Here is a 12,751-nt window from a genome sequence, read left to right on the forward strand (position 1 = left end):
TGAATTTCTGGATGTTTCTTCATTTTAAAACAAAAGAACCCAGTTTATTCCCAAGAGACAGCTTACTGTATCTCTAACCTTGTAAGGAATATCCATTTCAAAAGGGAGTCTCATGCTGGGATTTCACACCTACACAGTGAGTATGGCTTCTAACAACTTTCTACAAGCCTGCTTTGTTCTGGAATAACTTGTGTGACTCTAAATCAGCAACTGAAAAGTTACTGGTAGTAACGTTTCATTTAATTAACCCTTGTTCAAAATACACCTTGGGGTATATTTACTAAGGTCCCGATTTTGACCGAGATGCCGTTTTTTCTTCAAAATGTCATCTCGGTAATTTACTAAACTCAAATCACGGCAGAGATGAGGGCATTCGTAATTTTTTGGAAGTAGTTGTAAAAAATTACGAATGAATACACCATCGGTCAAAATACGCCTGTTTAGATATGAATCTCGGTCATTTACTAACCATTCGTAATTGTAATGTCTGCCGTGAAAATGCATTTGCGGCCGTGAAAAAATACAAATCGTAAAAAAGTCCTAAAAAAAAACGCACCTGCTTTTGAAAAGCGTGTTTACATGTGTACTCAATTATCCATTACTCACACCTGAATGTTTGGCCCTATAAAAGTGTTCCAGGCACATTTTGAAATTCTCTCACTCTGAAATGGCGGCTGTGGTGTGTGCCAATGACTTTCTGTTTGCTGTGGGATACCTTAGACTGCTCCATGAGGCTTCCAGAAATCAGGGCCAGGTAAGTGAACATGGTCAGCAGGTTGTCCAGGTGCCGCGGAGGCTGCGCCAGCCACGTTTTTTTAGGGGTCGTTTACACTTAAACGCATTGTCCGATGATAGGGTCATACAGATGTTCCGCCTAAATAGAACCAACATTTTCCGCCTGTATGACCTTGTCAAACTGGGACTAGACCCTGAGACAGCACGCTCTCGCTCTGTCTCAGGCTTGCACAAACTCCTGGCTGTGTTACACTTTATGGCTACTGGGAGCTTCCAGGCTGTGGCAGGCGACGTTATTGGTATCTCACAGCCAACCTTTTCAAAATATTTGAATCAGGTGAGTCAAAAAATACATAGCCGGTTATGTCTAAGTGTTGCTTCTGTAAGCTCTTACAACACAGTATTGTATAGAATACCTAACATGACACTCACCTTAGATTGTTTAATGTCCACTCAGGTTTTGGATGTCTTGGATCCACATATTAATGCCTCAATCTGCTTCCCTACCCAGGAGTCGGAGTGGCGTGCTGTCAGGGTAGCTTTCTATGAGCTTGCTCGCATGCCCAATGTGCTGGGGGCCATAGATTGCACACACGTTCAGCTGAGATCACCTAGGGGCCGTCAATATATATATACTAATAGACATATGGCCCAATCCACTAATGTCCAGGTGGTCTGTGATGCAAAATTAAAAATTATGAGTGTTGTTGCAGGTTACCCTGGTGGCTGCCATGACTCCTTCATCCTCAGTCAGTCATCGCTCTTCGATAAATTTGAGGACGGACAAATGCCTGATGGCTGGCTGCTGGGTATGTTTAAAATGTGTTGTGTGTATGTCTTTTAACAACAAACTCTATTTTTGACTAGGGTAATGAATAATCTTACACATGTACTAATGTTGACTATATCTGTTTTTCAGGTGATGGTGGTTACGGCTGCTACTCTTGGCTCCTTACTCCATTGTCCCAACCTGATTCTCCTGCTGAACACAGTTACAATCATGCACATAAGGCTACGCGGAATGTGATAGAAAGATGTTTTGGTTTCGGTGTCTGGATAAATCTGCAGGCCTTTTGTTGTATAGTCCCTCAAAGGTGACTAGAATTGTGTTCTGCTGCTGTTTTCTCCATAATCTGTGTTTAAGTCAACATCTGGCACATGATGAGGGAGAAAGCAGTCAGCAAGCAGAGGAGTTAGAAACATCTGGTGACAGTGTGAGTACATATGTAGGGAGGCAGGTACGGCAAGAAGTGATTCAGTGGTATTTTTCGGGTAAGTTTTTGTAGGATGTAATTATCCTTGACTAAACACTTTGCAATACAAACAATTGTGTGTTTTGTTACTTACTGTTTGTTGTTTATAGTGGTGTGTACATTGTAGTTAGTTTATGTTATCAATACATTGTCATTCATTACCCCATAAAAACATACATACATACATAGCAGCTTCTACAATGTTTGAGACGGACACAGGAAGTTGTGTGTTTGTCAAAACAAATTTTTTATTGCGTTACACAAATGTTTTTGATGTATTATTTTTTGCGCTTGTGTGTGCTGGGTGCTGTGCTTTGTGCTGGCTCACTGGCACGTGCTCGGGAGGATCGCCGAACAGGGGAGGTTACTGGCGTTTGGCTAGGGGTCGTGGTTCCAGAGCTGGAGGTCACTTGTTGTGCTGCCATCAATGTTATGTTGTTGCTCAAATTATTTATGCTGGCATTCAGTTGTGTGTTGGTTGCAGTGTGGCTGGCTACAATCCGGGATAAAGATTCATTCACAACCTGGTTGTGCTGTATTAGTTGTATGAGTGTTTGGTGCTGGCGCTGTTGCTCATCAATGATGCGCGTTAAATGAGCCAGCATTTGGTTGTTGTCTGCCCGTATTTGCTCCATCGATGTTGCGATTCGGCCTACTTGGACAATCAGTCTGCCCGAGTTGCGACTAATGCGCGGTAGATGATGGGGCAGACTGGCAAGGTGTTGGGTATGTGCGGTCAGGCTGGCATTGCTTTGGGTCTGTTGGCTTGTCCAACTGGACCAAAAGTCATCTGGAATTTGTGGCTGGGGTGGAGCTTGTACCAGTTGTGGACTCATGGAGGCTTGGGGGATATCCTGCGGCTGTATTGGCTGGCTCGGGTCAACAGGTGTTAGTTGCAGTGTGAATGTTGCCTGTTGGTCTTGTCCCTGCTGGTCCACGTCGGGCATCAAGCTTGGCTCTGTATGGGGTGGACAACATGCACTGTTTACTTTACAAATAATATATTTGCTAGTTCTAAACATTTCTACATTCATAATACTCCATTATTTTTTTATTTTGAGTTGTGTTTTTAAACTTATAATTTTTTTGGTTTACAAACACATATATACCATCACAGGCGTGCACATAGACTGACTTGCGGAATCCTCACCTAACTACCTCCCCTCCACAGCATTACAGTGTTCTGTCACCTCCCCTGTCCAGGATATAGACTGCTTACCTGGATATTCCCGAGGAGCGGAGCAAGTAAGCAGTCTACATACAGGACAGGGGAGGTGTGTGAACACTATAATGGTGTGGAGGGGGTGGTGGATTTTTTTTTTAAGCCAGTAATGTGTTGTTATTTTTTGGTGCACGTGTGTGGCCTAAATTTTTACAAATGTCTGTTCATTTTTAAATTTGATGTTGGCGATAGCAACCACTAAGATATTTAAAAATTCTGCATTTGCACCTTTAAAAATTTAAGACGTAACATCACATTGTTTGTTATGGCAAACATGTAATCTCAACTACAACTCACATCATAGTAACTGTACTGTGTAGATTATTTGCTATGTGTTTAGTTTATGTTTTGACTCACCAGATAACTGAGGTGATCTGGGCTCATCACTCTGTGGACTCGCCAATAGTGCCTGTGGTGGCTGGGGTGAGACTGCAGAAATGCGCCGCCTGGGTGGGGAAGATGGAGCCGCAGATTCTGAGACAAGACGCCGTGTCTTACTTGGCCTCCTGGGTAAGTGCCCCGAGCCCTGTGATGGGCGCCTTAGAGGAGGGCGGCTTACAGAAGCAGAACCTATGAGAATATATAAACATTAATATTTTGTACTTCTATGTGTTTGCAGAATATGTGACTACAGTGAATTCTTACCTGCAATCCCAGCATCATCCTGAGTTGTCTGTGGCCTGTCTGGCCGGCTGGTCTGTCGGACTGTTGAAAAAGTTGAAAAAACATTATGACCATACTTTGTAAAAAAATGCTAACTGCAAAGCCTTAGTGTACTGTAACCATCTTGTACGTATTGTAAATTAAACTAATTTCTGCTTAAGATCTTCGTGATTCCTTAATTTGTTATGTATATAAAAATGTACATGGTGTTGCACAAAAAAAAACTGTAACATTGATGAATTATGTGTCAGATATTGCATAGATTGATTACTTGCAACTTGAACCAAAATGTAAATTAAAAGTTTATTTAAAAATTTAATAAAAAAAAACACATCATAACAAGCTGCTATTAGATACAACAGCTATGTCCAAGCAATATCTCATATTAATTATTGCAACTACACATACCAGCATGCACTGCACCTGATTTTGCATTATAAATTTAAAAAAATACAGCCAAGGCAAGATGGGAAATGCAGTTTCAAAACACAAAAACAGCATAAGGGTGCATAGGCCTGCAATACATGACCAACAATGTATGCATACTTTTTAAAATTAATTTCTCCACCATTATCATTTTGCACACTTTAAAATATAAATTCGATTTATCAAACTCACCATCCTGCGTGGGTCGGTCCGAATCCCGGACATGAGTTGCAGACACCACTTCTGCTGGAATCAGTGCCCGCACAGGCTCCTCCCACTCCCGATAGGTTGCCCGGAAAGGGGGGCCACCCCCGGTTTTGCGTGCTGATTTAGCCTCTTTGGCCATCTTGGCCTTGACACGGCGCTTTATGTCATAGAACCTCTTGCGACACGTGTCCTCAGTCCGCCTCACCACACCCTCACTATTTACGGCAACTATTACTTTCCCCCACAGGACAGACTTCCTGCGGGAGGACACCTTGGCAGCATCCTGCCCAAACAATTGCCGATGGTGCTTCATCAGCTCACGCACCAACGCCATGTTTTCAGCATAGCTGAACTTAATATTCCTGCCAGTCTTGGTAGTGGTGCGTGGCTGCGGAGCCACAGCACCATCACTCTCACTGGAGAATGCAGCAACAGGCACCCCCTCCTCCTCCTCCTCACTAACCTCCTCCCTCTCACTAACCCCCTCCACCTCACTCACCTCCTCCACCTCACTAGCAGCCTCCACCTCACTAACCGCCTCCCTCTCACTAACCTCCTCCACCACACTGACCTCTGAGTCAGACATGAGGACAAACGACACAAAACACAGAAAAAACAATACACAAAACACACTCCTCCACTACTACTACTACACACCACACAGCCAACACACACGCTCACTCACTCACAAACAATGACAAAAGACTATAAAAAAAAAACAAGGACAAAAAAGTTTACAAACTGTGAAAAAACAAGACTACAAATATGACAAGACTACTTACACACACAGTACAGCACTCAACAATCACAAAACTCCGCACCAAATCCACCAAAAACTCCACCAAACTCACCAACTCCAAATACACCTTCCTCTCTCCTCTCCACTAGCTAAACCCACGAGGTGCGGTGTGTTTGGGGCGGTTTTATATAGTAATGTGCACAGACACTCCTCCATCACGAATACAACCAATCACGGACGCGTGACAAAAACGAAACTTAGGACTAAAAACGCGGCCGCAACATCAAAATCACTGCCGTAACAGACATGTGACGCAGTCGTAAAATAAACTAAAAACACTGCCGCAAAACAACCAAATCGGCCGCATTCTACACCAGAAAACCACGAATGACATCGACATCGGACAAAACAAAAAATACGAATACGACAGCTTAGTAAATCCGTCGTAACAAATTCAAAAAGTTGCAGTTTTACACTTTCGATGTCATTCGTGATTATTCTCCCACCAAATCGGGAGAATTACGAATGTTAGTAAATATACCCCCTTGTGTATAAAAGAGAAGTAACTGGATATAGCAATAACCAAATTAAATTAGTTCTTGAATCCCATTATAATGTAACTTCTGGTCACTCACAAAATTGAGAAAAAACAGTTTACTCTTCTCTCAACATTAAATTCTAGCTCTGTCATTGATAATCCAATATATTTGTACACCTCCAACTTTATATTTCACTCCACCCACCAAAAGAGGCAGTTACTATTAATCCAGCACAGTCTTCCATTCTTCAATCCCTTGGCTTTTAAAAAAAATCTCACTGGGGCAGTCGGGGGAAGCTAGGCCAAAAACCTCTTATCCACATCTAAGTACCTTGTCGTCAGGCTCACCAGTTTCAAATAGGAGACAATAGAAGTGATATCTAACAGTGGTACCTGGCTTCCCTTCCCTTTTAGAATCCAATACAAGCTTCTCACACTCAAAAGCCCTTACCCGCTCCTCTCCAATTTACATCTCTGACCTTATCTCCTTTTACACTTCCAACCGTCCTCTTCACTCTGCTAATGCACTTTCATGCCTACTGATTATACACCCCCACTCCTACCTCCAGGATTTTTCACAGGCTGCTCCCTTTTTCTGGAATTCTCAAGACCCACTTCTTCGCCAAATCTCATCCTAACCCTCTACTCCACGCTTTCTGTCTGCCAAATCTGTGTCACAACTGTCTGTCTGCCCCACCCTGTTAGAATGTAAGCTCTCACGAGTAGGGCCCTCTTCCCTCATGTTCTTAATCTTTTGTTACTTTAATAGTTTTTGTTTGCACTAAATCCCATGGTTTTCTGCCACCCTGATACTTGTTTCAGTGTCATCTGCTATTTATTTACCCTGTACTTGTCCTATATTGTCTTCAACTGTAAGTTACAGGTTTCCTGTATTGATTCTTTGTTTATATACTCTGTAATTGGGTGCTGCGGTACCCTTGTGGTGCCATATAGATAAAGGATAATAATAAAATAATAACAGACAGCCCTTTGCTTGGAAGTACAGATCTGTAAATTCTCGCTCTGTGACTGACATCCTCAGAACCAACACACTCAACATAAAGTAAACTACAGGACCTCTGTTATACCCAATCAGGCCCATCATTTGTAATGCCAGATCTATGAAACAAGACTGCTACAATTGCAGACTTTATAGAATCTTCATTTCTAGCCTGTGAGACTTGGCTGGATGAAAACGCAGCACCTATATTGGAAGCTGCAGTTCCAAACTACTCAGTCATTCACAACCCCAGACTGAACCGCAGGGGAGGCGGGGTGGTCATATGCTTTAAAAAAAAAACTTAAACTTAGGGTCTGCCCAATGAAAAATTTTCACTTAGTTGAGTGCATCGCTGCCTGGAGTTCCACAGAATTAGGTTTCAGAGAATGTCTCATTTACCACCCCCCTGGAGACGGAAATATATTTCTACAAAAGTTTGAAAATATTGCTGCTGGACTAGTCCTGGAGCATCAAAGATGGCTCATCCTTGGTGATTTCAAAGCATGGGTCAATGATAAGCTTTCAATCATTTGCCAAGATCAGTAATTTCCTCTGCTACACATAAAGGTGGTTACACTCTTGATCTTGTCTTCCAGATTCGATTAGAAGCCTCTGACCTAAAAATAAACCCAGTCACATAGTCAGACCATTACTCAATATGGGTCTCAGTCGCAACACCTCAAAATAGATCTTTGCCCTTGGAATTGGCCAGGTATTATCCAAGGGGGTGTATGACGCCTCAGACTCTTGCAGAAAACTCTGATCTTTCTGCAGTAATGGGGGCCTGTGAAGATCCTTGTTCTCTAATCCATTATTATAACAGGGGTGTTATAGCTGCAGTCAATACTAACGCGCCTGCGTGTATATGACCCTGCTAACCACACTACCAAGCACCTTGGTTTGAAAACAGTATTCATGAACTTAAGAAAAGGGGTCATAAACTTGAAAGATGATGGAGAAAGACAAACCTGGTAAAAGCACATTTGAAAATGTCAATCAAGAATCACCTGCAAGAAAACAAATGAGATCATGGTAGCAAAATAATAGGGCAGCACAGCTTTTCCATACAGTGGAAATGCTTTGCAAACCAGCATGGATGCAGCCTAATGAAACCCTCTCCCAGTCAAGATGCAATGAGTTTGCAAAATTCTTTACAGTAAAGTATTCACCATCCAGGCTGGAATACCCAGTCACACCAAAGGAGTGCCAATCTACTAAGCCTGCCAATGTAAGCCACCTGTCTTTATGGAACAGCTTTGATCAAGTGGAAGTAAAATACATTACTGTAAGTCACTGAATGTTGCGTCCCCCCACCTGTGATCTGGACCCTGTATCAACCAAGCTTCTATTAGGGTGTATGGAAATAATCGACCCTATATTTCAATGCTCTTTGCAGACAGGCATTTTTTCTGAACCACTAATGGAAACAATTGTCAGACCACTTCTTATAAAAAATCTGACTGCATGACCAACTACAGGCAGGTATCATACCTTCCTTTTCTAGGAAAGGTTATTGAGAAAGTGGTTGCAACTAAACTAGAACCTTACTTGTCATCTCATGACATTTATGATCCAATCCAGTCAGGATTTAGGATAAGACATAGCACCAAAACAGCATGGTATGTGTGTATAATGATCTTCTAATGGCAAGAGACAGAGGTCACTGTTCAATCTTAATCCCTCTGGATCTCTCTTCAGCATTTGACACTGTGGTCCATGGGATTCTAATTGAGCACCTGAATAATTTCTGTGGACTTGATGGCATAGTCCTTAGCTGGTTCAAATCATTTCCTGCTCGCAGGTCACAGAGAGATTCATCTGGAGTATACGCTTTGTTACCATTGCCTTTGACTTGTGGTGTCCCACAGGGTTCTATACTATTTCCCATGCTTTTAGCAGTATACATGCTACCACTGGGTGACATAATCAGATGTCATGGCCTGGTCTACCACTGCTATGCAAATAATACACAACTGCACCTGTCCTTTGCTCCAGATACTGATAACCCAATAACAACCCTAAATGGCTGTCTAACTGAGCTCCAGGAGTGGATGAGTGCCAGTTGGCTGTGACTGAACCCTGAGAAAACAGAAGTCCTAATAATAGGTCACAGGAGAAGACTGCAGAATAGCCAACTAACAGGACTTAGGCTTGGGGATTTAGAACTGCAAAACACTGATCATTTGAGGAATATAGGATTTGTCCCAGATAGTGTCCTGAAACTTAAACATCAGGTATCAGCCATAATCAAATCCTCATGCTTTTATTTGGGAACATAGCCAAAATCAAGCACTAAATTCCGTCAAAAGATCTGCCTAAAGTCATACATGCATTTGTATCATCACACCGAGACTACTGCAATGCCCACTACCTTGGTCTCACAGCAAATTAATTGCACAGCATGAAGATGGTACAAAATGCAGCTGGCAGACTATGAAATAACCAGCTCTGTTCCACATAACACTCATTCTCTACTCCCTTCACTGGCTACCTGTAAAATGGCAAATCATTTTCAAGATTGGCTTACTCACTTTCAAAGCCCTACATGACCAGGGCACAAGGTACTTGAAGCAGCTTCTGATTCCTTACTGTCCCACTCAATTACTACAATCTGTAGATGAAGGACTACTAACTGTACCTAGAATCTCTTTGCATTCATATGGGGGTCGAGCATTCAACTTTGTTGCTTCAACTCTATGGAACTCTCTTCCCCACACAGTTTGAGAAGCCTCCACTCTACAGGGTGATTCAAAAGTCGCAGTACACCCTTTTGTTTCAAAAACTGTGCAGGAAATGGGAAAACTGAATACTCAGGTAAGGTATGGGTGAGGTGGGCTATCTTTTAGGGTATGTACTGAACATTGGCATCATCTTGAAGTTGGCCATCTTGAATCTAAGTCAGTTTTCCCATTTTCTGCACAGTTTTTGAAACAAAAGGGTGTACTGCGACTTTTGAATCACCCTGTAGAATCCTTCAAAAATAGACTAAAGACTTACCTATTTTCTCAAGCATTTCAATAATATCTACTGTTAAGCTTGTTCTGTATTTTGAGCTGTAAGACAAATGTAAAGCACTTCGAGTCCTATTAGGAGAAAAGTGCTACAGTATATAAATTACATTATTATTATTATTATTATTATTATTAATATGGAGTTGGCCCCCCTTTTGCAGCTACAGTATAACAGTTTCCACTCTTCTTGGAAGGATTTCCACAAGATTTTGGAGTGTTTCTATGGGAATTTATGCCCATTCATTCTGCAGAGCATTTATGAGGTCAGGTACTGATGTTGGATGAGTAGGCTTGGCTCACAATCTCCATTCCAGTTAGTCCCAAAGTTGCACAATGAGGTGGAGGCCAGGGCTGTTTGCAGGCCAGTCAAGTTTTTCCACACCAAACTCATCAAACCATGGGAGTGATTCAGACCTGATGGTAGATGTGCTAAATTTAGCACATCTACAATCAGTTTCTCACAGGGCTAGTCCGCCCCGCATGTCAAGCCCTACCCTGTCGTACAAGTACAATAGCATCACACAGCGGCGATGATTTTGTACTGTAGGAGTAGCTCCCAGCCAGCGCAGCTCCTGCGCACTGGCAGGGAGCTACTCGTCGCTGCCCAGGTCGCTCCGGCTGTGCGTGACATCACACAGTCACCGCAGCCCGCCCTCCCCAACGGTCCACGTTGCCCGGACGGCACCCCCTAAATGGCAGGAAAACATCACCGGCCTGGCCCCTCCCACCCAGGCAAAGGCGAATGCAAGGCTAAGACAGCCGTCATCTGTCTGCCATGTGCCGGCACACTGCGGCACCGGCACATGCGCACTTCAGACCTGATCGCTGCTGTGCAAACACACACAGCAGCGATCAGGTTCGAATTAGCCCCCATGTCTTTGCTTTATACACTGGGGCACATTCATGTTAGAATAGAAAAGGGCCTTCCCCAAACTGCTGCCACAAACTGCACACCTATGGTGAATCCATCGCCAAAAGTCAACAATGGGTACAGTGGAAAGTTTCACAAATAGAGATGTGCACAACACCATTTTTGCTGGTTTTGGTTGTGAAGATACCAGTTACTAAATCACTCAGGCATGGTTGTAGATGAAAACCCAACAGTGGTTTATTAAACATAATGGGTTATAAACAGTTTACTACACTTCTGTCATCCAATTCCTCATGGAAATACCCACCACAAACTCCTGACAGAACATTACAGAACAGCAGATCCCTGGCAGAACATTACTTCTTAGCCTAGGAACAAAGACTCTCCTTCAGCTCTCTGGGTAGCGCTACCTATACTCCAAGAAGCTTCATAATGCAGGAGTGTGTTTGACTTCTTTGTTTTAGGATTTTAAGGCATTGGAATACAATACATATTCTAGTCAAGGTGATTACATCAGTTAGAGAGACACCTTGTCTGACCAGCTCATTGTTGGACAATAGGGAGTAAAACAAGAGACAGTGGTACCTTATATGACTCATCTTTAATTTCCACTGTGGTGTAAGTAAACAAAAGGAAACTCTAGTGCTAACAAGAATAACCCATATACAGTGTAACAGATAATATAACACAAGGCATACATTACAATATTAAGGCTGATTTAAACACAGTATGTGTGTGGGGGGAAGGGACATGCTATGGGGGTAAAAAGTACATATTTGACATGGGAAATGAGGCAATACATTAATTGTCACAGACTTCTCATTTCCTCACATTCCTCTCCCACTTTTTAGACCCAATGTCCCGTCAAATTGTAGGTACAGTCCTCAATTTCCAAGCGAGGCTGTTGGGACAATCCAGTAAGTCTTTTCTTTGGTTTGTTGGGAGGGTGATTAGCAGTTCAGAAGTTCCTCCACCACTTTTAAGCCCTGTGTCTGGGCAGTACAAACTAGCATGCACTTTAACCCCACCTGGGTCAAAAGGACTGAGGGCCAAGTTTAGTGACTGGCCCTTTGGGTCTGGTAGAATCCACAAATTTTCAGTCCTTCAATTGCATGTCCCTGGTAGCAAATAACTCTGGGCCCAAAACATACTTGTAAATGGGTGTCCATCTCCCATTCATTCTTTGGTCTCACACCTGAGAATAAGCAAATAGTGGGATGCTGTCTGAGAGCAGTTTCCCCCTGGGGTGCCTAAATTGTGGCCACTGCTTTCTTCACTTCGGCACTAGCCTCTTTCAGTATAGAACACTGGGCACCTTCTTCCCTTGGGTATGGGAGAAGCTGTTGCAGATGGTGCCCTTCAGCATTCACCCTGCAACACTGGTCTCACCATGCTGGGATATCCAGGAGCCCCTGATCCAATGCCTCCTCATCTGGCTCTATACGGGAAGACAATTTATTCTTTACTTGCAATTTTGTCTCTGTATATTGTATTATTTGTGTCATTTGGGCCACTGTAGCGCAGTGGCGCATGCAGGGGGGGGGGGGGGGGGGTTCCATGCACCCAGAAACCCCCCTGCACCAAAAACAAATATATAATTTTTATTTTTTTTGCTGCATGAGTATTATTAATGGCTGTTTAGAGTCCTCTACAGCCTGCTGTCTTCCTGCTGGCACTTGTAAGTGTTTAATAAAAGTTTACATATATACACATGTATATACATACATATAACACACACACACACACACACACACACACGATATACATACATGTGTACTGTATGTGTATATATATATATATATATATATATATATATGTGTGTGCATGTTTAATATGCTATGTATATACTAGAGATGAGCGGGTTCGGTTTCTCTGAAACCGAACCCGCACGAACTTCATGTTTTTTTCACGGGTCCGAGCAGACTCGGATCCTCCCGCCTTGCTCGGTTAACCCGAGCGCGCCCGAACGTCATCATGACGCTGTCGGATTCTCGCGAGACTCGGATTCTATATAAGGAGCCGCGCGTCGCCGCCATTTTCACACGTGCATTGAGATTGATAGGGAGAGGACGTGGCTGGCGTCCTC

At 43.0% G+C, this 12,751-nt stretch overlaps 1 protein-coding gene across 1 annotated transcript; it reads right to left on the minus strand.

The window, feature by feature from the left end:
- Window positions 1-2,211: 2,211 nt before the first annotated feature.
- On the minus strand, window positions 2,212-3,938 carry LOC135051136 (uncharacterized). The gene is made up of 3 exons (XM_063957285.1): window positions 3,856-3,938; window positions 3,568-3,780; window positions 2,212-2,946 (listed from the first exon to the last, which is right to left on the minus strand). Exon 3 carries the CDS (start codon window positions 2,933-2,935, stop codon window positions 2,267-2,269), a length of 669 nt encoding a protein of 222 aa, XP_063813355.1. The 5' UTR covers window positions 2,936-2,946; window positions 3,568-3,780; window positions 3,856-3,938; the 3' UTR covers window positions 2,212-2,266.
- Between the last annotated feature and the right edge of the window lie 8,813 nt (window positions 3,939-12,751).

Source organism: Pseudophryne corroboree, chromosome 2 (genome assembly GCF_028390025.1).
Source record: "Pseudophryne corroboree isolate aPseCor3 chromosome 2, aPseCor3.hap2, whole genome shotgun sequence".
NCBI lineage: Eukaryota > Metazoa > Chordata > Amphibia > Anura > Myobatrachidae > Pseudophryne > Pseudophryne corroboree.